General features: G+C 40.9%; 3 protein-coding genes across 4 annotated transcripts; all 3 read right to left on the bottom strand.

Moving 5' to 3' along the window:
- Positions 1–1733: 1733 nt before the first annotated feature.
- Positions 1734–7107, bottom strand: LOC109879149 (chorion transcription factor Cf2-like). 2 transcript variants are annotated; one of them, XR_002253487.2, is made up of 2 exons: positions 5309–6851; positions 1734–3046 (listed from the first exon to the last, which is right to left on the bottom strand). XR_002253487.2 is itself a non-coding variant. In XM_020471341.2 (2 exons), the coding sequence occupies exons 1-2, from the start codon at positions 7021–7023 to the stop codon at positions 2199–2201; spliced, it is 1014 nt and encodes a 337-aa protein (XP_020326930.1). In that variant the 5' UTR covers positions 7024–7107; the 3' UTR covers positions 1734–2198. The 2 variants fall into 2 exon arrangements, 1 of the variants encoding a protein (XP_020326930.1); XM_020471341.2 differs by lacking the exon at positions 5309–6851 and adding an exon at positions 6858–7107.
- A 1173-nt stretch (positions 7108–8280) lies between these two features.
- On the bottom strand, positions 8281–13407 carry LOC109879148 (zinc finger protein 329-like). Its single transcript, XM_020471340.2, has 2 exons — positions 13121–13407; positions 8281–9489 (listed from the first exon to the last, which is right to left on the bottom strand). The coding sequence occupies exons 1-2, from the start codon at positions 13299–13301 to the stop codon at positions 8351–8353; spliced, it is 1320 nt and encodes a 439-aa protein (XP_020326929.1). The 5' UTR covers positions 13302–13407; the 3' UTR covers positions 8281–8350.
- A 3992-nt stretch (positions 13408–17399) lies between these two features.
- On the bottom strand, positions 17400–21488 carry LOC109879144 (zinc finger protein 724-like). The gene is made up of 2 exons (XM_020471338.2): positions 21171–21488; positions 17400–19695 (listed from the first exon to the last, which is right to left on the bottom strand). The coding sequence occupies exons 1-2, from the start codon at positions 21334–21336 to the stop codon at positions 18470–18472; spliced, it is 1392 nt and encodes a 463-aa protein (XP_020326927.1). The 5' UTR covers positions 21337–21488; the 3' UTR covers positions 17400–18469.
- Positions 21489–25617: the final 4129 nt, after the last annotated feature.

Here is a 25617-nt window from a genome sequence, read left to right as displayed (position 1 = left end):
GTGTAGGCCTTACAGTGAAATACTGAATACAACCGGTGTAGGCCTTACAGTGAAATGCCGAATACAACCGGTGTAGGCCTTACAGTGAAATGCCGAATACAACCGGTGTAGGCCTTACAGTGAAATGCCGAATACAACCGGTGTAGGCCTTACAGTGATATGCTGAATACAACCGGTGTAGGCCTTACAGTGAAATGCTGAATACAACCGGTGTAGGCCTTACAGTAAAATGCTGAATACAACCGGTGTAGGCCTTACAGTGAAATGCCGAATACAACCGGTGTAGGCCTTACAGTGAAATGCCGAATACAACCGGTGTAGGCCTTACAGTGAAATGCCGAATACAACCGGTGTAGGCCTTACAGTGAAATGCTGAATACAACCGGTGTAGGCCTTACAGTGAAATGCCGAATACAACCGGTGTAGGCCTTACAGTGAAATGCCGAATACAACCGGTGTAGGCCTTACAGTGAAATGCTGAATACAACCGGTGTAGGCCTTACAGTGAAATGCTGAATACAACCGGTGTAGGCCTTACAGTGAAATACTGAATACAACCGGTGTAGGCCTTACAGTGAAATGCCGAATACAACCGGTGTAGGCCTTACAGTGAAATGCCGAATACAACCGGTGTAGGCCTTACAGTGAAATGCTTACTTACAAGCCATTAACCAACAATGTAGTTAAACAAATACGAATAAGAAATAAAAGTAACAAGTAGTTGAAGAGCAGCAGTAAAATAACAATAGTGAGACTATATACAGGGGGTACTGGTACAGAGTCCATGTGCTGGGGCACAGGTTAGTTGAGGTCAAAATGCATTTGATATATTGATCTTTTGGGAGATACTGATTCACTCCATTTTTCCTAGAGGGGATTTAGAAACACTTCAAATAAGGGCTGTGTTTCATGTAGACTTACCCTGGCATGATGTTTCGATAACTCTCTTGGACAAGGTTAATTTTATCAATATATTTGCCTGTATTTACCCCCCTATCCCAAATGAAATGCTAATTAGCTGCTAATGAGGCTATCATATAGATCTACAAATGCCTTATCTCTGGTTTAACTATCTAATGTTAGCTACATTTAGTAATGAATAAATTGACAACTTTGTGAACTATCTTGGGAAGTTCTAAATTTACACAATACATGTTATCTAGCTAGCTCGCTCATGGTCTAGCTAGACGGCAACATTAGCCTGGCTAGATGGCAACATTAGCCTGGCTAGATGGCAACATTAGCCGTCTATCTAGCCATTTAAACACATGAGAAATTCATAAAAACTAGTTTAGCTTTCTTTGGCTTTTATAAACCAACAGTCTAGCTTACTAGTTAACTAGCGAGCTAACTTAGATGATGAAGCTAGGCGTTCTTGATAATGTTTGTGTCTGTTGGGTGGTAAAGCCTACTTCCAAGTACTTAACAGGCAGGAAGACAATGATCTGTTTGCTGTTACAATCTAGCCAGCAGATCATAAGTACAGCCAGTAGGCAATAGGGATGGGGGACAAAATCTAGCCAGATACATATCGGAATATTTTCTTTGGACGATATTATATCGATACTCTGACTCCCAAGTATCGATTTGTAAAATAATTAATAAAGTACGTATATTTGTTTTTGCTAGATGGCGTTAGCTACCGCTAGTCGGCTGTAACAGCACCAAAACTCAAGTACTTTTCAACCTATAGCTTCGTTCTCCATCTACTTTTTTAAAATGGTGAGCCAACATGTTTTCATCACTTTTATTTCCATGATCAAAACACATTTTCTGATGCTCTCTCGTCTCTCTGCAGGAGACATATAGGGAGCGATATGTTTACGAAAATATCAAATAGCAGCAATAACATCGCAATATCGAATCGCAATTTCAGATCGTGAATGAGCAGCAACTGAATTGATGAGAAACTCTTGAGAAAATGGAAGGAGATATTTTTTGGAATTGTATTTCGTGGCATCAACAACATCAGCCCGCCCCCTTCCTTTATCACCACGAGAGACATTCCTAATCAAACCATCAGATATTCCTGTTTCTAATGAAGAGAACTACAGACTTTGAACAGCAGACCTGTGAATTTCCTACAATCCTCTGTGCTGTTTGATAATTACCTCAATCATTCAAATCAAATCAAACTTTATTTACAGAATGTTTTCAACATTAAAATCGATCATAGATCTATATCAGTTCCTGCATGGTTAGGTTCTGCCTGAGACCGAAACTTCCCCCGTGTGAGTCCGTATATGTGCAGTTAGGTGCTCCTTGCGAATGAATCCTTTGCCACAGTAATCACAGCTAAATGGTTTCTCTCCTGTGTGAGTCAGGATGTGCCTCCTTAGGTCCCCTTTCTGATTGAAGCTTTTACAGCAAAAATTACAGCTGAATGGTTTCTCCCCTGTGTGAGTCAGGATATGCCTCCTTAGGTCCCCCTTCTGAATAAAGCTCTTCCCACAGTCACCACAGCTAAAAGGTTTCTCTCCTGTGTGAATCCTCATGTGCATGGACAGATTTCCTTTTTGTTTGAAGGTCTTGCCACAAAAGGGGCAGGTGCAGAGTTCCCCCATTGGTGGGATCAGATCCAATTGTGGGTTGGGATCCAATGGTGGGCTGCTGTCAAGTCCTACTGGGTTGCTGCATATGGCTGAACTGTGGCTGTAGGCATTCTTCTGATTATCTGGAGGGCCACAAGGAATGTTGAAACCCTTAAGGTGGGTCACAGTGCCAAAAGGTTCAGGATCTACTGGTTTAGAGTCACTCTCTCTGTTCTCCACAGTCTGGGTTTGGGGAAGAGTCAAGGACTGAAGTGGATCTTCCTGATCACATTCACCTTTCACACAGGAAGGAGTGAAATTGAACTCTATGATATCAGGCTCCACCCCTTGAAGCTGCTCTTCCTCCTGACTGGTCCTGACTTCCTCCTGTTCCTCTTTAATCTGTGTGGGCTCTGGGTCCTTCTGCTCCAGACTGGGGCTCCACTCCTGCTCACAGTGCTGCTGCTCAGGGGGAACCTCCTCTTCAGAGTCAGCGAGAGAGAGCTGCAGGGAGTCTGGAGAGAAGGAGAGGAGGTGCAGACACTTGAATCATACATTTGAATGATATATTTCTAAGATCTAAACAGCCTTTAGACAGACTGTATCTCTTTAGATGTGCCTGAGTTCAGGTAGCTAGGGACAGTTTCTAGACAGATATTGTATCTCAGTCTAGCAGTATAAAACTAACCCACTGTGTGAAGTATATACCGTCTGTGCCTGTTTGGCAATGCTTTTCCCACATTGGAGGGTATATCAGTGGTCAGTGCTGATAACAATGCTAAGTTTGCATTGTCAGTTGGTGCCAAGGAAATTATTCAATTCAATCATTAGATGCCACTCCCCCCATCCAATTCAAAACCTAACACACACACACACACACACAGACACAGACACACACAGTACCAGTCAAAAGTTTGGACACACATACTCATTCAAAGTTTATTTTTCTTTGTACTCTTTTCTAGATTGTAGAGTGTTAGGAATTTTATGAATAATGACTAAACAATATCTACATTTTAGATAGAACTATAACTAATGAAACTTGTACTCTTGTTTTATTATATCTGATTAACAATATGAATTCATAAGTGAGGGATTGTGGAGCATGTAACAGGGGGTAATTACATTAAATAAATACCATTCCAGCCAGGTTGGAGAGGACTGGAAGTGGGGGGTTTAAAGTAAGCAGAAAGGGTCGTTAACCTATGGTTGAACCGAATCAACTTAGCTCTGGGAGGTTTAGATAAGGCAGTGTGTGTTTTCTTAGGTTTTCCATTAGCTGGAACTCTCTGCTGAATGGTGATGGATGGGGTGGGAATAAACTATTGAACTGTTGGGAGAAAGAATATTTTATAACCTATGACGTCATATTTTGTAAATAAACTGTTGTTCGTGGTTACATGGCAGCGCGCTCCGAGAATAAATACTATTATCTATTTTTGATAAGACTGGTCTCTGTCTATTTTATGCAAATAAGAATCTTACAAATTCTCATAAAATAGACTAAGTTAATTCAATTAATGAAAACATATTGGAATAATGAAATTACACTAACAGAGTAATAGTCAATACATCAAAACTAAGAAATAACACATATGGAATAATGTAGCAACCCAAAAAGTGTTAAACAAATCAAAATATATTTTAGATTTCTAAAAGTAGCCACCCTTTGACTTGATGACAGCTTTGCACACTCTTGGCATTCTCTCAACCAGCTTCATGAGGTAGTCACTTGGAATGCATTTCAAATAACAGGTGTTCCTTGTTAAAAGTGTATTTGTGGAATTTATTTCCTTCTTAATGAATTTGAGCTAATCAGTGGTGTTCTGACAAGGTAGGGGTGGTTACAGAAGATGGCCCTATTTTGTAAAATACCAAGTCCATATTGTGGCAAGAACAGCTCAAATAACCAAAGATCTCTTTTATTTTCGTAGGATATGAAGCCCATGTCGGGACTTGCCAGACAGTGACTCTAAAGTGAGTGACTCGTCAGTGTAGCCTAGCGAATCGCTGAGAGATATGTTAATTTGTCTCCCTAATTTGCATACTGGTGTGCTTTTTGGGGTGTTTTTTCCATGTCCAGATGTAATTTTGTCATTAGTCACTGCGCTCTGTAGAGTTCCTGTTTTCTCATGTCAATTAACTCGTAACACAAAAAGCTTAAGGGTACACGACTGTGTACATATCTGGCTGTGTTCGCAAAATCACTACATATCCCAACGAGCCGATGGATCTCAAAAGTGAACTTGGATCCGCGTTAAGTAGCAATTATATCCTTCGCCACCGTTATCTTACGACAGATATCTCAAACCAGCCATGACTATTCAACAAAACAATAAAACAAACCCGAATGTCTTATTGTATAACTAGCAAAGGAGTTTTGAAGATGAGTGTGCAGTACTAGCATAGTTCAGCTAGCCAGCTAGTTTAGCCAGGGACACCTGGGGAAAACAACCTTGGGACAGGATATAGCTGGGTGCACATGCGCACTAGGCTAATTCAGGAGAGATTGTAGTTTTTATGCCCTGATATCAGGGGCTGGCGTCGAAATGTTCGCTAAAAAATTCATAGACAAACAAATAAATCAGATTACTTATTTAAGGTGAGGAAATAGATATAACATCCCGAAATCAGCTGTAACTGGCAATGAATAGTCAAACAAAGCTAAAAAGAAAACGGTGTTTGGATGAATCCTGAATATGAATTGTGAAGTCGCTTCCGGACACGATAGACACCTCTATTAGCAATTACTTCAACTATCAATAAAGTAGATCTACCTCAATCCCTCTCGTCGTTGTGTAGACTACATTTCTCTCTCATGTGGTTTCATATGATCTGTGTGTGTATCCGCCTCTGTCTCTGCCCGGAAAGAATAGGCACAATGGATTATGGTCATTGTAGTTAATTACCACGTTTCTGCACTGAACAAGGTCAGAGATGAAGAGGCAAATTGAGAGGGTTTACTCCACCCAAAAGTTGTCCACAAAAATAAGAACACGGAATGAGGAATTTTTGTTTTGAGGTCAATGAGAGTGTCGAATTTGGTCAACAAATTGAATTGCTATTTTGATACGTGACTTTTATTTGATCTAAAATAAGTTTCGTCATGGTTCTGTTGTTACAAATGCAATGATATAGGTGTACAGCAACTGCAGACTATCTGCCGTCTCATTGGCTAAGAACGAGCCCACCTGATCTCGCCTCCTCCCGCCTGCCTTCCATCTTTGAGGCCATGTATTTCCATTGTTAGAGCATTCACCCGACTGTCTTGTCAATATAATAGATCATCTTCGACAAGGTTGAACATTTGCGTCATGAAAACGACATTCCAATCAGCTAAGCGTCCCACATAGGTCGTGACTTAATTTCTCTCCTGAATGATTTGATTTCTCTCTAGAGAAATGGCACGTTGAGCTCGCACAAAAAACGGAACTAAATGGAAATCAAATAATTGAACCGATGTCAGTCAATTAGTAGTTTAATAACAGGGGAAAACCTGTTTTGGTTAATAGCTCACCACTACTTCAAGAAAATGTTTGTTTTAATAAAATAAACAATTTGGAGAACAAATCATTGTGGCATTTAATATCTTGCAGTAAAATGTAAATAAGTTGAATCTCAAGAGAAGCTGTTTAATGTTTAATAGGTGTCATGTTCTCCCCTTTGAAGATTGTCTGGATCATATAGGCCTAGACCATATCCAAAACAACTAAACAATACACTGAATTACTAAATGTTCAGCCATTTAGATTGAAATGTAACGTCTTTCTCAGAGAAGATGGAAACTCGAGTCGCAAATGTAAGGGGGCTGCAGCACTCCTACTTCGCCCGGCTATGCCAGAGGCCACCAAAATAAAGCCCATTCAGCAAAAATGTTTAAACAGGAAGGCATGGCTGGTTCCTTTTTCTATTTGGCTGGCTAATCAACATACACGGAGTAGAATTTGGTGTTTTCACAGAATCCTAGTAATTACTACACGTGCTTAATTATGTCCCTTTTTTTGTTGAGCCCACAACTTTACGCTGTGTCCTTAGAACTGGGCATCTGGCTCACGCACAGTGTTGTCCCGAAAAGCCCCCCCCCCCCCTTGCAGTGAACGGGCACGCACTCAATTCTTCATTGCTGCGACTTGCTCGCTAGGATTCTGGCAGAGGGAGCTTTCGGCACAACACCGGAAGGCAGCCCATCTCCAAAACGAATGAAATCAACTTTCAGCCGATGCAAAACACGCAAACACAGGCGTCCGGGCGGGATTAATCGAACCCCCTCAATGTTTATCGCTCATTAGGGGACGAAGCAAGCTATCGGTAGATCCACATACGAACCTATTCTACATAGTTTTATGTCCGGTGTGATCCGCAGCAGGCTCCGTAGACGATTATTCTCCTCCTGGTACTCCACTACCATTTTCTCTACTTCCCCGAAAATCTCCACAGCAGCCGCAGTTAAACGATCATTTAAAAACACACTCAACAACTGTAGTTTATACATTTTCAGTCGAATGAGAGTTGGGTAGCCTATTCAGATCTGTCAGTGGGTATTTCTTTACTCCAATTCTACTTCCGTGTTTTAGTCAAGGAATCTTCGAAAATCCGTTGTTCTATTGGCTGGCGAACCCAGAAACACACAACAGCGCCACCAGCTGGATGGGAGTTGAATACTGTGCAAAGCAGCCTACATAATCAATGATTCATCAGGAGTCGACTGTTAATCATTACTCTACACAGCATTACATCAATAATCATGAATGAGCAGCATTATGTCAAAATTGACGAGAAATACTTTTGGACAAATGCAAGGAGACCTTTTCTGGAATTTTATTTCATTTCATGTATCGATAACATCTGTCCGACTATCTCATCACCCTGAGAGACATTCTGAGTCAAACAACCAGATATTCCTATTTGGAATGATATAAAACATGATAAAGACGTTGTCCATGCCTTTATCTCTTCAAGGCTGGACTACTGCAACGTAGTCTTCACCAGGATCCGTCAGGAGTCTCCAGTACATCTAGAAAAGCCCTGCCAGAATCCTGATGAGAGGAAACACCATCACATCTCTCCCATCCTGGCTCCCCGTCTCAACACCATCACATCCCTCCCATCCTGGCTCCCCGTCTCAACACCATCACATCCCTCCCATCCTGGCTGCCCGTCTCAACACCATCACATCACCTCCACCCTGGCATCTCTGTACTGGCTCCCCATCTCAACACCATCACATCACCTCCACCCTGGCATCTCTATACTGGCTCCCCATCACATCACCTCCACCCTGGCATCTCTGTACTGGCTCCCCATCTCAACACCATCACATCACCTCCACCGTGGCATCTGTGTACTGGCTCCCCATCTCAACACCATCACATCACCTCCACCCTGGCATCTCTGTACTGGCTCCCCATCTCAACACCATCACATCACCTCCACCCTGGCATCTCTGTACTGGCTCCCCGTCTCATTCCAGATTAAATTCAAAACCCTGCTGCTGACTTTCCAGTGTATTCATGGTAATATCCCTCCTTGTCCATGTCCCTTGTAGAGTAATCTGTGTTCTTTATATCAGTTGCCCTGTGTAATTGTGTCCATTAATATATATTTTGGGGTTTTTCATTTTATACAATTTGAGATTATTCTTTTATAACTAAAATTGCTTTACAAATGTAATCAATTATTATTTATTATTATTACAGCAGACCTGTGAATTTCCTACAATCCTCTGTACGGTTTGATCATTTCCTCGTCATTCAAATCAAATCAAACTTTATTTACATACACTGTTTTACAACATTAAGTCCATGGTACAGTATATGTATTTATCTGAGACCCACAGTATGAATGGTCTGGAGTTGCTCTCCTTTCCTACGAGTGTTGTCCACATCCTGTCTTTTTATTCCCATCTTCTGACTGAAGATTTTCTTTCTTCTGTCTGTTTTTCTCTCTTTGTGGATATTGTCCATATGCTTCAGCAGATGAGTCTTCCGAGTGAATCTTTTACCACAGACTGAGCAGCCATGTTGTTTTTCTCCTGTGTGAGTCTGTCTATGTTCACTTAGGTGCTCCTTGCGATTGAAGCTTTTCCCACAGTCACCACAGCTAAAAGGTTTCTCTCCTCTGTGAATGCGTATATGCCTGGTAAGGTGCTCCTTACGATTGAAGCTTTTCCAACAGTCACCACAGCAAAATGGTTTCTCTCCTGTGTGAATACTCATGTGCCTGGACAGATGTCCTTTTTGTTTGAAGGTCTTCCCACAAAAGGGGCAGGTGCAGGGTTTACCACCATGACAGAGTTGGACATGGGCCTTCAGTTTACAGGTGGAGGTATAGAGTTTTTTGCAGAAGAGGCATTCACTGGGTCTCTTCCTAGTGTGAGTCACATGCCTCTGCAGGTCAGCTTTCAGTGCAAATGTTTCACCACAGTCACGGCAGTGGTGAGTTTTTCTAGATGTGCTGGGTTTGAAACACTGTTTCTCCATTGGTGGGTTGAGATTCAACAGTGGGTTGGGATCCAATAGTGGGCTGCTGTCATGTCCTACTGGGTCGCTGCTTATGGCTGAGCTGAGGATGAAAGCATTGTTTTGATTATCTGGAGGGTCACACAGATTGTTGAGATCCTTTAGGCGGGTCACAGTGGCGTAAGGTTTGAGATTCACTGCTTTAGAGTCTCTCTCTCTGTTCTCCACAGTCTGGGTTTGGGGAAGAGTCAGGGACTGAAGTGGGTCCTCCTGATCACATTCACCTTTCACACAGGAAGGAGTAAATATAAAGTCTTTGGTATCAAAGAGCCCTTGAAGCTGCTCTTCCTCCTGACTGGTGCTGAGTTCCTCCTGTTCTTCTTTAATCTGTGTGGTCTCTGGGTCCTCCTGCTCCAGACTGGGACTCCACTCCTGCTCACAGTGCTGCTGCTCAGGGGGAACCTCCTCTTCAGAGACAGAGAGAGAGAGCTGCAGGGAGTCTGGAGGGAAGGAGAGGAGGGTCAGAGGTCATCGATAAAGCCTTTAGACATCATTGTTGGGGTCATTTCAAAAGGTGAACTAAAATTCAAATTCTATGATTGTAAGACTATAATCTATTTTCAATTACTTCCTTATAATGTGAAGAGAAGAAGCTATTTAGTAAAAAAAGAAGACGTTTGAATTGGTTCAATAACGTGTGTTATTGTGGGATTATAACCTGCTGTGTCCAGTCTGTTTGTGACTTGAATACCCAGTTATATAATGGTAAAATGATTGTGGCATGGCTCTGCATTACGGTGGATAATATCCCATTGTTCCGGAGCTACAGCACCTGCCTGTACAACCAAGGGTGAACAATAAACTAGATGCTCCAGACGTTGTCACTGCCAGGTAAATGTGTTTCCACTTTGGATATTGGTTTCATATTTGGATTTCCCTTGTCAATCTCTCTTTGACGGGAGATCCTAGGATGATGAAAGTGATATGTCTAGAATCAGAAGATGGTAGAGAGCAAGCTACACCTTTTGTTTTTGAGTTAAGTTCTGTTTTCATAAAGTGACTTTACATTGGTTTCAAATGGGGGAATGTTTGCACTCTAGGTTAAGGGACCGTCTTAAAAGTGCCATCTGCAGAACCTGGTGTTTACAGAAAAAAAAAACGTTTGTCTTAATCACAGGAGGTTGGTGGCACCTTCATTGGGGAGGACGGGCTCGTGGTAATGACTGCAGCAGAATAAGTGGAATACATACATCAACTACATGGTTTCCATGTGTTTAATGACATTCCATTCGCTCAGTTCCGGCCATTATCATGAGCTGTCCTCCCCTTAGCAGCCTCCTGTGGTCTCAATTGAATGATCTTGAGATCTTAAACCAATTTTATGTTGTTTTTCCCACAACAATTACATTATGAAATTTGATCTTGTTTATTTTTTATGGATTTGTGTAAAAAATGAGGTAAAAAAATATGAATACACCCATCTTCTAACTTGATACAATCTACTGCAGCCACTTGCATTACGTAGAGAGATAAAAATCACTTGGAGCAAGGTCACTGATGTACCTAATCCATGAAACATCCATTAGAATTCCTAATTTAAGGGCCTCCCGAGTGGCGCATTGGTCTAAGGCACTGCATCGCAGTGATTCTGGGTTCGTGTCCAGGCTCTGTTGCAGCCGGCCGCGACCGGGAGGCCCATGGGGTGGTGCACAATTGGTCCAGCGTCGTCCGGGATAGGGAGGGTTTGGCCGGTAGGGATATACTTGTCTCATCGCGCTCTAGTGACTCCTTGTGGCGGGAAGGACGCAGTGCACGCTGACCAGGTAACCAGGTGTACGGTGTTTCCTCCGACACATTGGTGCGGCTGGCTTCCTGGTTGGATGGGCATTGTGTCAAGAAACAGTTGGGTTGGTTGGGTTGTGTTTCGGGGGACGCTTGGCTCTCGACCCTTGCCTCTCCCGAGTCCGTACGGGAGTTGCAGCGATGAGACAAGACTGTTACTACCAATTGGATACCACAAAATTGGGGAGAAAAAAGGGGTAAAAAAAAAAAAAATCCCAATTTAAAGTTAGCTGATTTTAAATGAATATTTCGGAGAAAAAAATGTAATAGCTTTAATATCCACATGTGCAAAAATATCTACTGACAAATACTGTTCTCTACTTTGGCAAAATTCCTTGTTTGAATTCCTTCTAACATGAATTTAAGATATTTAGCTCTAAAACTTTTAGAGATCCCGCTTTGGAATTTTGACATGCCCGTAGAGTATATCACGTACAACAATCTATAGAACATTTTGCCAAACAAGATATTTTCAATATTCATGTTTATATTTTTCAATATTCATAAATTAATATAAGAAATGTTTTATTGAAGTAAAAATACTACTCAGAGCAAGTGGTAAAGCATTATGACAAAAACAAAGCTTTATGCATTAACATTATGGTGTCTTAAAGGATGCCTGGGCATGGTCCAAATCTCACACATGTTCAAACTCCAATTCATTATTTCTCAATTATGCTAAGATACAAATGTAGAATATATGTCAACAATCCTTCCTCCAAAGGACCCTTCTTTGGGTATTTTTTGTTGTTGTTGTTGTAAAAATTCAAAAGTTCAGGGTTCTGTTTTGTTCTAGTTTTGTGGGGAATCACCTGAATGTAGCATGGATGAGGTGTGGGGTGGGGGGGGGGTGGGGGGTCATCTGATTCTAGACACATTCCGTTGGACTCAGAGAGCCATTGACGAGAGAACTCAGGATAAAAATGGGTTGCTAGTTTGGCCCAACCTAGCCTACAGGCAAGCTAGCTAATAGCTCAAAATATAACTTTACAGTAAAATCACAGGTGAAAGGGGAAATATAATAACCTTTGGTAAAACCACAACAGAATTATAACTACATTCAAATCTTTTGTTATTGTGAAACTATTGTACTTATTGTTGTAAATGGAATTACTGTGAATAAAAAAAATAACAATCACTTCCTGGTTTTAGTGACACAAACAATTTTTTTATCCATGCACGGAAAAAGTAAATAATGACGTAGGTGTTTGAATAGTGATCACTGAATCCCTAAAAACAGTGTATTATTAATAGTGATGGGAAACCGAGGCTTTCTAAAGGCTTCGAGACTTTCACCAAATTGTTCCGGAAAACAATGAATTGCTCACGAGCTTCATTACCTGTTCACAACAGTGGAGACAGGCTCATAGTAATGGCTGGAATATAATCTATTTAACGGAGTCAAACATGTGGTTTCCATATGTTTGCTTTGTTCAATACCGTTCCATATATTCCATTCCAGCCATTACAATGAGCCAGTCCTGCTACAACTCCTCCTATCAGCCTCCTCTGGTTCACAATGCACAGTAATAACATCTGCTTGTCAGCAATGAATAACAGCGTCTAATTATGAGATGTTTTTTTTCTCAAATTGTTTTCTTCAAAACTCCATAGCTCAGTGCATTCCAGCCATTACAATGAGCCAGTCCTGCTACAACTCCTCCTATCAGCCTCCTCTGGTTCACAATGCACAGTAATAACATCTGCTTGTCAGCAATGAATAACAGCGTCTAATTATGAGATGTTTTTTTTCTCAAATTGTTTTCTTCAAAACTCCATAGCTCAGTGGTAAGTCGTTGGCTTTAGTAGCTCATGAATCAGTTGGAAAAGCAGGTTCAATGTTTACATTACGCTTTCCTTTTGTGTCTTCGAAAAGCATCCTACTTAATGCCATGGATTCAGTTAAGACAGAAGAAGCTTATACTATACTAAATAAAATACTTGAAAAACAGTACATAGTGTGATTTCGCATAGATTATTTAGAAATGTGTTTTAATATAGGGATTTGACCGCATACCCTAAAATCCCCGACTATTCTAGAGTACACAACTGTGCCTACTATGATACCAGTCAGGTGAAACGTGTTATAACAACATCCTAACTATACTTGTAAGTACGGTGTCCAGTAGAGGTATTTAAAAGCAGCTTGGAATCGAAAAAAGCGCACCGTTTGAAAATGCACGTGATCAAACGCATACGTACACTGCTTTGCGGTTTTTTACGCATGCCTCGATGCTCCGGTAATCAAACGTACAGCACACATTATGAATTGAGTAGAACTGAACGCACCAGTTCGACATAGTTGTAACTCTGGTGTAATGTGCTCCGGTGTGATCCCCAGCAGTCTCCGTAGCCGATCATTCTCCTCCTGGTACTCCACTACCGTTTTCTCAACTGCCCCAAAAATATCCACAGCAGCCGCCGTTAAACGCTCATTTAAAAACACACGAAACAACTGTAGTTTAAACATTTTCAGTCGAATGACAGTTGGGTATTCAATTCAGTCAGTAAGCCTTTACTCCACACAAGCTTGAATGCAAAATCAAAACAAAGACTTCTATGACACAAGAAAGAATAATGAAGTACTTCCGGGTCACGGATTTGTTACATATTTCAGAATAAGTGTCCCATCCTGTATACTTTGTAAATAATTAGGGTAAAAATGATGTAAAATGTGTACAGTTATCCATATATTGTATGCTGCTTATCATACAAAGAATAATTACAAGTATTTCTACAATATATTACTTGATTTATGTGTTCATGTTTTTGTTATAATGTGGTGAATCGGTTGTGGTTGTGTTTCAATTACAGACATTATAACCTTCGCCTACACAGAAGGTAAATAAAATAAAAACTCCTGTGGTGTATACTTAAAGGAAAACTCCACCCTAAAACTATATTTTGGTATTTTTTCATTAGTCCATTGCCATTGTCCAAAAATGTTTAGCTCAGCAATCAAGTTTTCAAGATACTTTCAAAATACAGAAATCATCCCTGTATGACGCATTTTGCATCATATGATGCTGCGTTTTGCAACATAATTGTACATTTTCAGTTATAAAACTGCCGATTTTGTATTAAAAAAATGATTGATGATGGTTGTACTGTGTATTGAATGGGTGTATTTAAATTGGCTAGTAGGTAGCTACTTCCCACGCCATTGTCGGACAGCAGAGCTTGTCAAACGGGAGCGAAGGGTACTGTGTCCCGCTGATGTGGCCATGTTGTTGCCGTTCATGCCCTCCCCATTGAGGAGTAGACTGTATGTATGTATCAAGGTACAGTGCAATACATTCAGAAAGTATTCAGACCCCTTCCCTTTTCCACATTTTGTTACATTACAGCCTTATTCGAAAATATATATTTTTTAAAGTTTCCTCGATCTGCACACAACACCCCATAATGACGAAGCAAAAACAAAAAAACAAAAAAAAGTTTTTTGCAAATGTATTAAAAAACAAATACCTTATTCACATAAGTATTCATACCCTTTGCTATGAGACTTGAAATTGAGCTCAGGAACATCCTGTTTCCATTGATCATCCTTGAGGTGTTTCTTCAACTTGATTGGAGTCCACCTGTGGTAAATTCAATTGATTGGACATGATTTGGAAAGGCACACACCTGTCTATATAAAGGTCCCACAGTTGACAGTGCATGTCTGAGCAAAAACCAAGCCATGAGGTTGAAGGAATTGTCCTTAGAGCTCTAGGACAGGATTGTGTCGAGGCACAGATCTGGGGAAGAGTACCAAAACATTTCTGCAGCATTGAAGGACCCCAGGAACATAGTGGCCTCCATCATTCTTAAACTGAAGAAGTTTGGAACCACCAAGACTCTTCCTAGAGTTGGCCCCCCGGCCAAACTGAGAAATCGGGGGAGAAGGTCCTTAGTCAGGGAGGTGGAGATCTCCTCTGTGGAGATGATAGAACCTTCCAGAAGGACAACCATGTCTGCAGCACTCAACCAATCAGGTCTGTAAGGTAGAGTGGCCAGATGGAAGCCACTCCTCAGTAAAAGGCACATGACAGACCACTTGGAGTTTGCCAAAAGTCACCTAAAGGACTCTCAGAACATGAGAAACAAGATTCTCTAGTCTGAGGAAACCAACATTGAACTCTCTGGCCTGAATGCCAAGCGTCACGTCTGGAGGAACCTGGCACCATTCCTACGCTGAAGCATGGTGGTGGCAGCATCATGCTGTCGGGACGTTTTTCAGTGGCAGGGACAGACTTGGGCAAAGGTTCACCTTCCAACAGGACAATGACCGTAAGCACACAGTAAAGACAACACAGGAGTGGCTTCGGGACAAGTCTCTGAATGTCCTTGAGTGGCCCAGCCAGAGCCCGGACTTGAACCCGATCGATCGAACATCCCTGGAGAGACCTGAAAATAGCTGTGCAGCGACTCTCCCCATCAAATCTGACAGAGCTTGAGAGGATCTGCAGAGAAGAATGGGAGAAAATTGCCAAATATAGGTGTGCCAAACTTGTAGCGTCATACCCTAGAAGACTCAATGCTGTAATCACTGCCAAAGGTGCTACAACAAAGTACTGAGTAAAGGATCTGAATAGTTATGTAAATGAGATATTTCAGTTTATTTTACAAATGTGCAAAACATTCTAAAAAAACATTTTTTGCTTTGTCATTATGGGATAATGTGATGTCATTATGGGATATTGTGATGTCATTATATTGTGTGTAGATATTTTTTTTTTTTTTTTTGCAATTGAATCCATTCTAGAATAAGGCTATAATGTTGCAAAATGTGGAAAAAGTCAAGAGGTCTGAATACTTTCCATATATACTGTATATACATCTTTTAAAAATATGTTTCCCTGTATTTTCCCCTAACCCTACCACTCCTCCCCTAATTGGAGTAAACTAATGAACAACAACATTTAGGCTTCTACTTCCAGCTCATACACACTATATACATTTTACGGACACAATCCATTTTTACAGAAGTTATATTTTGTTTGTTTTTACTCCTATCCTTCCTCTAACCTTCACCTCTCCCATCTATTTCAGATTTTTATTTAAATAGGCAAGTCAGTTAAGAACAAATTCTTATCTACAACGACGGCCTACCAAAAGGCCTCCTGCGGGGACGGGGGCTGGAATAAAAAATATATATAAATATAGGACAAAACACACATTACGACAGTAGAGACAACACTACATAAAGAGAGAATTAAGACAACATAGCAAGGCAGCAACACATGACAACACAGCATGGTAGCAACACAACATAACAATATGGTAGCAATGCAACATGGTAGCAGCACAACACATGATAACAGCACATTATTGGCCACAGACGACAACACAAATGGCAAGAAGTTAGAGACAACACCACATGACACAAAGCAGTCATAACTAACGTCCATCCAGTTTGAGTTCTATTTGCCATATATTTAACTAAGCAGTAAAACTCAGCAGAGCTGGTAAGGTTGTATCCCCCATATATATATATAACATTCAATTGGTTGCAAGAATTTTGTATAATCATTTAAATTGACAAATTCAGCATTTTGAATCCAGCATCGTTTTGCGTCTCAATTCATAAACCATGTGCCATGGAATCGGTACATCAAAAATCAAAAAATCTCTTCTCAACTATATGGCACAGTTGTAAATGTTTTGGTCCTTAAATGAAACGGGTATACTTTTTCCATTTAGCCCAATTTTCTTTAATCAACGTTGCTCTTCAATGCAGGGCCGATAGGCTTTTTTTCCCCCTTCCACTTGCCTATACGATTTTTGCAGTGATGCTGCAATTAGTTGGTTGTCATTTTGAATAGAGTAGACATTTCCATATATTTTTGTTAGCTGCATGTGTGACATAACTCTACCAGTCCTATTTATGATATCCTTTACAAAGATTATTCATATCTTTTTTTAATAATGTATTTTTTAAATCAATGAGTTAAATCATAATATTTATTGTATTATTTGTTATTTTCTGGTGGATTAAACTGAAATTGCAACCAACTTTTTCTTGTTTTAAAAAATAGCTATATTTTGGAGATTATTTCATTTTCAAATAACCGAAAGATTGTAATCTGAAAAAAGAGAAAAAGGACAATCTTGAACATCAGGTGAGACATGATTAATAATCTGTTAGTGAGAGGTCTAATGCTGTAATATTTCATCATTTCTGCCCTCCAAATTCATATCCATTATATAAATAGGCCCGTTTATTTTTGACTGGCTTGTCGTTCCAAATAAAACTGAATATTTCTTTCTGATATCATTTAAAATAAACTGGTCGCTAGGTGTAGGCAAGTCCATAAGCAAACTGGGAAATTACTAAAGATTTAAATCAGGGTAACCTGGGATATGACAAAAGATTTAAATCAGGGCAAACTGGGATATGACTAAAGATTTAAATCAGGGTAACCTGGGATATGACAAAAGATTTAATCAGGGCAAACTGGGATATGACTAAAGATTTAAATCAGGGTAACCTGAGATATGACAAAAGATTTAATCAGGGTGATTTTTCCACAAATAAAAATGTATTTTCCTTTCCAAGATAGCAACAAAAAAAATAGATAAGATCTTGCTAACTTTCTATTAAAATGTATTGTAGTGAGATGTATTTATTTTGGGATCTGTATACAGAGTATGTCCACTTCACCATCAGACCATTTAATTGGTGAACTACATGGTAATGTTAAAGTTAGATTTTTTTAGTGATCCAATACGTAATATTATTATCATAATTCGGTAGCATAAATTCTTAGTGTAACAGTGTTATCTTGACAAAGGTATTGATGTGAGTTTCTGTGTGTCTGCCTCCCCACACATTGTTTCACCATATCAATTGCTGGCGGTAATATTAAAGTCTCTGTAATGGTGTGTGTTTTCATAGTGTAGCAGGTCTCGCCATTCACTGTGGGAAGTGTGGCCTTTTACCATGATATCAGGGCGCTGTCTGGTTGAATTACATCCTTTTAGATTTTAATATATATTAACCTTAAAAATCTATATGAAAATTATTGTAGAAAATGTAAAAATGTAGAAAATAGTACAAATAAAGAAAAACCCTTGAATGAGTAGGTGTGTCCAAACTGTTGACTGGTACTATATAGTACTTTATTTTGACTATTTTCTCTCAACCAGCTTCACCTGGAATGCTTTTAATCAATTATCAGGAGTCTACTGTATATCATTACTCCATACAATCTGAAATCAATATCATGAATGAGCAAGATTTGGTCAAAAATCAATGGGAAATAGTTTGATGAGATATTTTACAGAAAGTGTTTTAACGTTTTAATGTGTCAATGGCATCAGTCGGACCATTCTCTCATCACCTGAGAGACATTCGAAAAACAAATTACCAGGAATTCCTGTTTCTAATAAGGTGAAAACAGAGTGAACAGCAGACCTGTGAGCTTCCTACAATGCTGTGTAATGTTTAAGCATTACATCATAATTCAAATCAAACTGTATTCATATAGAATGTTTTACAATAGTAAATCCATCACACCACCATCTATTGATCTCGAACCAACCGCATAAATTATCCAGAGTAGCTTTCCTTTCCTACGAGTGTTGTCCACATCCTGCCTGTTATTCCTATCTTCTGACAGAACATCTTTATCCTAATTTTCTTTATTCTTTCACCTATTCATCCTGTTTTCTTCCTTTGTGGATGTTTTTGACATGCGTCAGTAGGTTAGTCTTTTGACTGAAGCTTTTGCCACAGTCACTACAGCTAAATGGTTTCTCTCCTGTGTGAGTCAGTTTATGCTTTCTTAGGTTTCCCTTCAAATTGAAGCTTTTCCCACAATCACCACAGCTAAATGGTTTCTCTCCTGTGTGAGTCCGTATATGATCTGTAAGGTGTCCCTTCTGATAGAAGCTTTTCCCACAGTCACCACAGCTAAATGGTTTCTGTTGTGTGTGAGTCAGCATATGATTCCCTAGGTCTCCCTTCTGATAGAAGCATTTCCCACAGTCACCACAGTTAAATGGTTTCTCTCCTGTGTGACTCAGTATGTGCAAGTTCAGGTGCCCCTTCTGATTGAAGCTTTTTCCACAGTCACCACAGCTAAATGGTTTCTCTCCTGTGTGAATACTCATGTGCCTGGACAGATCTCCTTTGTGTTTGATGGTCTTGCCACAAACAGGGCATGTGCAGGATATCTCAATGTGACAGAGTTGGATATGGGCCTTCAATTTACAGGTGGAATTGTATTGTTTATTGCAGAAGCGGCATTCGCTGATTATATTCTTGGTAAGAGTCACGTGCCTCTGCAGTTCAGCTTTCAGAGGAAACGTTGCACCACAGTCACGGCAGTGGTGAGTTTTTCTAGACGTGGTGCTGAGTTTGGAACCGTGTTCCCCCATTGGTGGGTTTGGATCCAATGGTGGTTTAGGATGCAATGGTGGGCTGCTGTCGAGTCCTACTGGGTCTCTGCTTACGGCTGAGCTGTGGCTGAAGGCAAAATGTCGTGTATCTGTAGGGTCACAGTGAATGTCAAGACCCTTAATGTGGGTCACAGTGGCAAAAGGTTTGAGATCCACTGGTTTAGAGTCTCTCTCTCTGTTCTCCACAGTCTGGGTTTGGGGAAGAGTCGAGGACTGAAGTGGGTCCTCCTGATCACATTCACTTTTCACACCTGAAGGAGTGAATATGAACTCCATGATATCAGGCTCCAGACCTTGAAACTGTTCTTCCTCCTGACTGGTCCTGACTTCCTCCTCTTCCTCTTTAATCTGTGTGGGCCCTGGGTCCTTCTGCCCCAGACTGGGGCTCCACTCCTGCTCCAGACTGGGGCTCCACTCCTGCTCACAGTGCTGCTGCTCAGGGGGAACCTCCTCTTCAGAGACAGAGAGCTGCAGGGAGTCTGGAGGGAAGGAGAGGAGGAGCAGAGGTTACTTAGACTTCAGACATCAGGGTTGTGGTCAATTTGGATTAAAGACAGTAAATTCAAGACTGGATAAACTGTATCTCCAATTCAATAACTGTAAAACTAGAATCTGGCTAAAAACTAGGTGTCTGGCTAGACTGTAAAAACTCCTTCCAGACTCATATTAAGCATCTCCAATCCAAAATTAAATCTAGAATCAGCTTCTTATTTCGCAACAAAGCCTCCTTCACTCACGCTGCCAAACATACCCTCGTAAAACTGACTATCCTACCAATCCTCGACTTCGGCGATGTCATTTACAAAATAGCCTCCAACACTCTACTCAGCAAACTGGATGCAGTCTATCACAGTACCATCCATTTTGTATGCTCTCCTCGGCTGGCCCTCACTACATATTCGTCGCCAGACCCACTGGCTCCAGGTCATGTATAAGTCTTTGCTAGGTATAGCTCCGCCTTATCTCAGCTCACTGGTTACCATAGCAGCACCCACCCGTAGCACGCGCTCCAGCAGGTATATCTCACTGGTCATCCCCAAACCCAACACCTCCTTTAGCTGCCTTTCCTTCCACTTCTCTGCTGCCAATGACTTGAACGAATTGCAAATATCGCTGAAGTTGGAGACTTATATCGCCCTCACTAACTGTGAGCATCAGCTATCTGAGCAGCTAACCGATCGCTGCAGCTGTACACAGCCCATCGGTAAATAGCCCATCCAATCTACCTCATCCCCTTATTGTTTACTCTTTTTTTTCTCTTTTGCACACCAGTATCTCTACTTGCACATCATCATCAATCACTCCAGTGTTAATTTGCTAAATTGTAATTACTTCGCTACAATGGCCAATGTATTGCCTTACCTCCTTACTCCATTTGCACACACTGTATATATATATATTTCTATTGTTATTGACTGTACTTTTATTTATCCCATGTTTAACTCTGTGTTGTTGTTTTTTTGTCGCACTGCTTTGTTTTATCTTGGCCAGGTTGCAGTTGTAAATGAGAACTTGTTCTCAACTGGCCTACCTGGTTAAATAAAAAAATCTTTCAACTACTTCTCAATGAATTGAAGATAATAATATATGTGTTTTTAATTTTAAATTTAACTAGGCAAGTCAGTTAAGAACAAATTATTATATACAATGACGGCCTACCCTGGCCAAACCCTAACCTGGACGACGCTTGGCCAATTGTGCGCCCTATGGGACTCCCAATCACAGCCGGATGTGATACAGCCTGGAGAATAAGATTAATTTCTAAAAGCTGTTCCATTTTTTAAAGAATACATTCAAATCACTTCCGGTTATTTTATGACAATGTTTTCATCCATGCGTGGTTTAAAAACAGCTTCTTAAAAGGTACTATATGGTGATCACTTTTAGCACAAATAGCTTATCAATAAGGTAGAACTAACTATTGCTCGCTACCAGTATGTATCTAAATACGAACCTATTCTACATAGTGGTACCTCCGGTGTGATCCGCAGCATTCTCCGTAACCGATCATTCTCCTCCTGGTACTCCACTACCGTTTTCTCAACTGCCCCGAAAATCTCTGCAGCAGCCGCCGTTAAACGATCATTCAAAAACACACGCAGCAACTGTAGTTTAGACATTTTCAGTCTTCAGTTTAGTCAGTTGATCTTTCGTTACTCCACGCAGAGAATTCAAAACAAAGTCAAAGACATGTATAACTAAATCCCCTTCTGTCTGTGACACAATCGTATCCAATCCTACTTCCGTGTTCTAGTCAAGGAATTTAGGAAAATAGCTCCAAAGACTTGCATAACTAAACCAAGATAGACCACAGCCTTTCGTTTCCAATGGAAATAAATTAGTCATAGTGGGCAGAACAAGCAAGGCGGTGGGCAGAGCCATGCACGAGCTAACGAGATCCTATTGGACCGTTCTAGCATACATCTGCACTTTTCCGTCAGGGAACGCCTATCCTTGTGCAATAACTAAATTCGCCTTTGCGCTCCTTTTAGACAAAGCGATGTTGAAAGACTTTTGCAAAGGATAAAGTCTTCAAAGCTTAGCTTTGGGAACAGAAAACTTAATTGAGATCCAATAATGAGAACATTTGAATAATTTCGGCCAAAATCCATCTTCTCTCACTGCCGGGCACTGTGCTTCCTCTCACTACCATATTTGGTAACGAGTGGGAACGCCAAGCAGATGCTTCACATTTATATATCCGGTGAAATATCTGCCACATTGTTCTATCTGTGATACATCGGTTCAAACTAGTTGGTGGCAAACCCGGAAAGGAACAACAGCGCCGAAAGCTGGATGGAGGTTTACTACTGTGCATGGCAGCCTGGTAAAAGGGAAATGATCATTACATGTAGACAAACAGTGGATTAATATCATAAATATAGGATAATCTGGAATAATCCATTTTCATCAGGAGTCGACTGTGTAGCATTAGTTTGAATGAGGTCAGAATGTTTGTTTAACCTTTATTTAACAGGGAGACATGTGTAACAGTATATACCCGGGGACCCTCTGCACACATCAACAACAGTCACCCACGAAGCATCGTTACCCATCGCTCCACAAAAGCCGGGGCCCTTGCAGAGCAAGGGGAACTACTACTTCAAGGTCTCAGAGCAAGTGACGTCACCGATTGCAACGCTATTTAGCGCTCACCACCGCTAACTAAGCTAGCGTTTCACATCCGTTACACATGCTGAGACCAAGGTCTCTTTTACAGATGAGCCCTGTAATTACACAAATACACACATTCAATACACTATGAAAAGCAAAGAACCGATACAAAACACCGTCATAGAAAACAAACACATTCTACATTAAATAAGGTCCTCAATCAGCTGTCTGAAATGCCCTAAAGGCACCAAATCATCAAATTTGAGACTTTTGGAAATTATTCCACAAGGAAGTTTACCTAACTCTGTAGAGAACGAAGAAATATCCAGAGTTAACCACCCTTGGTAACTTGTACGTCTTAAAAGTGATTAGTGATGTTAGGTACAGCGGGAGATTTTGTAAAATAGCTTTATGAACCAAGAAAGAGCATTGCATCGATCTGCAAGACTTCAAGGAGGGCCAACCTACTCTCTGATACAGAATGCAGTGATGTGAACCTGTCGCCCGTAATAAAGTGTAGTGCTCTGTGATAAACTGCATCTAATGGTTTCAGTGTATTTGGCAGCTGCATTAACGTAGATATTGTCGCCGTAGTCAATGACCGGTAGGACCGGTGATGATACATACTGTTGGACAAATGCAAGGCAAGGTTTTCTTGAAAGCATATTTGAAATGTATCAATAATCTCAGGTTGTACTCGAAGGTGATAATGGAAAGAGATAACTACATGATAAAAGTTAGGAAAGGGGGATACCTAGTCAGTTGCACAACTGAATGCATTCAACCGAAATGGTCTTCCACGTTTAACCCACCCCTCCTGAATCAGAGAGGTGTGTGTGTGTGGGGGGGGGGGGGGGGGGGGGGGCTGCCATCGATATCCATGTCATCGGTGTCCGGGGAGCAGTTGTTGTTGGGGGTTAACTGCCTTGCTCAAGGGCAGAACGGCAGATTCTTCCACCTTGCTGGCTCAGGGATTCAAACCCGCGACCTTTCAGTTAATGGCCCAACTCTCTATCTGCCACCCGTTACAACAAGCAATAAGGTGATCTAGGATGATCATTTATTATTATTTCTCTAATTTTAAAGACAAAATTGATGGGTTTTGTGGGTGCAAAAATATACATATAGGGACAAACTGAAGAGAAAAGATGTACGTCAGACTACAGGAGAAGAGAGAGAGAGAGTCTACCAGACACATAGCCTACAAGTCCTAATAAGGACAGACATACCAAAGAACATACCAAACTAAACATAAGGGGAACATAGGATAAGAAGTAATGTATTATTGATAGGATATGAAGATGCTGAAGGAATGTTAGAAGGGACACATAGTCCACGAGTCCTAATATGGACAAACCATACCATAGAAACACACCGAGCTAAACAGAAGGGGCCCATAGGATAAGATGGGCGTATATTATTTTTGGGATAGGAGGAGGTCCTGCCACCATTATAAACTTAACCAAGGCAGATATGGGCGTTATTGGGCGTGAACAAGCAGGATGGACAGATTGAAAGATAATGGTGGCAGATGGACTAAGGGAGGTTACCACATTTACATGTGGGATGGACTCATATGTTATGTGTGTATAAATACAGAGCCAGAGCTCAGGGAAGGGAGTTGTTCCGCGGACCAGCTCGGCTTCTGATATTCTGTATTTAAAAGCCTTTATTGAATTCACAAGTTCTTGTAAGTGTTATATTTGACAAACGATTTTCTACGACAGTTTCCCTAATGTTTTAGCCACAAGGGGGAGTCAGTCTAAATATGGAAGGCAGGTTCACAATAAATTCCCCTCTTCCAGCCATGCTTTTCTCCAAAGCAGAATGTCCAAACAAACTGACAGACAATAACTTTGTTTTGAGAAATTATTTAAGAATTCTAAACCAGATTAAACATGTTTATAAGGTGACGGATACCACTATATACACTCCAAATATGTTTTAATCATTATTTTGTTCCACCTTGGTCTGATAAGGTGTTTGTTGAATGGAGGGAGAAGAGGCAGGCCACAATTGAAGACCTAGACATCGAGAAGCAATTTCCACCATTTAAACAGTTAAAGAACACATTTGAAAGCTAATTCAAAATATTATGCTATTTAGAAGTCAGACACTATATGAAAAGTAGAATTCCAAACATGTGCAACATTTGACTACCTGTTACAGCACCCTATCCAACTCAAAACACCTAGCGCTCTATTCAATCAGATCCGCTTTAACCCGACATCTGCATAGGGGTTGTTTTGGCGGTGTTGGAGGTGGAACTGCGTTAGGCTTAAGGCGTCCACATACTAGGTTTGGTTTGCTCCTAAGCAGGACCAGGTTAAGCAAACTTGTGTGTCTTGCATACTCCCTTTGGTTGAAACCCGCCCCCCCCTCTTGAGACACCGTAGCATCAAATAGCAATCATTAAGGACACCTTCCTAATATTGAGTTGCACCCCCCCCCCCCCCCCCTCCCCTCAATTGTTCTGGGCATGGACTCTACAAGGTGTCAAAAGTGTTCCACAGGGATGCTGGCCTATGTTGACTCCAATGCTTCCCACAGTTGTCCCACGATGTGCGGGACAAAATTGAGGCTATGATTAAGAAGTTGTAGAGTTATGTGCATCCTTTCAAGCACACCCTTCTCATTAACCTGTGGTGAGTTATTCACACCCTTCTCATTAACCTGTGGTGAGTTATTCACACCCTTCTCATTAACCTGTGGTGAGGTATTCACACCCTTCTCATTAACCTGTGGCGAAGTATTCACACCCTTCTCATTAACCTGTGGTGAGTTATTCACACCCTTCTCATTAACCTGTGGTGAGTTATTCACACCCTTCTCATTAACCTGTGGTGAGTTATTCACACCCTTCTCATTAACCTGTGGTGAGTTATTCACACCCTTCTCATTAACCTGTGGTGAGTTATTCACACCCTTCTCATTAACCTGTGGTGAGTTATTCACACCCTTCTCATTAACCTGTGGTGAGGTATTCACACCCTTCTCATTAACCTGTGGTGAGGTATTCACACCCTTCTCATTAACCTGTGGTGAGGTATTCACACCCTTCTCATTAACCTGTGGTGAGGTATTCACACCCTTCTCATTAACCTGTGGTGAGGTATTCACACCCTTCTCATTAACCTGTGGTGAGTTATTCACACCCTCCTCATTAACCTGTGGTGAGGTATTCACACCCTTCTCATTAACCTGTGGTGAGGTATTCACACCCTTCTCATTAACCTGTGGTGAGTTATTAACACCCTTCTCATTAACCTGTGGTGAGGTATTCACAC

This window comes from Oncorhynchus kisutch, linkage group LG16, assembly GCF_002021735.2.
Source record: "Oncorhynchus kisutch isolate 150728-3 linkage group LG16, Okis_V2, whole genome shotgun sequence".
In the NCBI taxonomy this organism is placed as follows: Eukaryota; Metazoa; Chordata; class Actinopteri; order Salmoniformes; family Salmonidae; genus Oncorhynchus; species Oncorhynchus kisutch.
The sequence above is the reverse complement of the archived record's forward strand: the minus strand, read 5'-3'. Positions and strand labels throughout refer to the sequence as shown.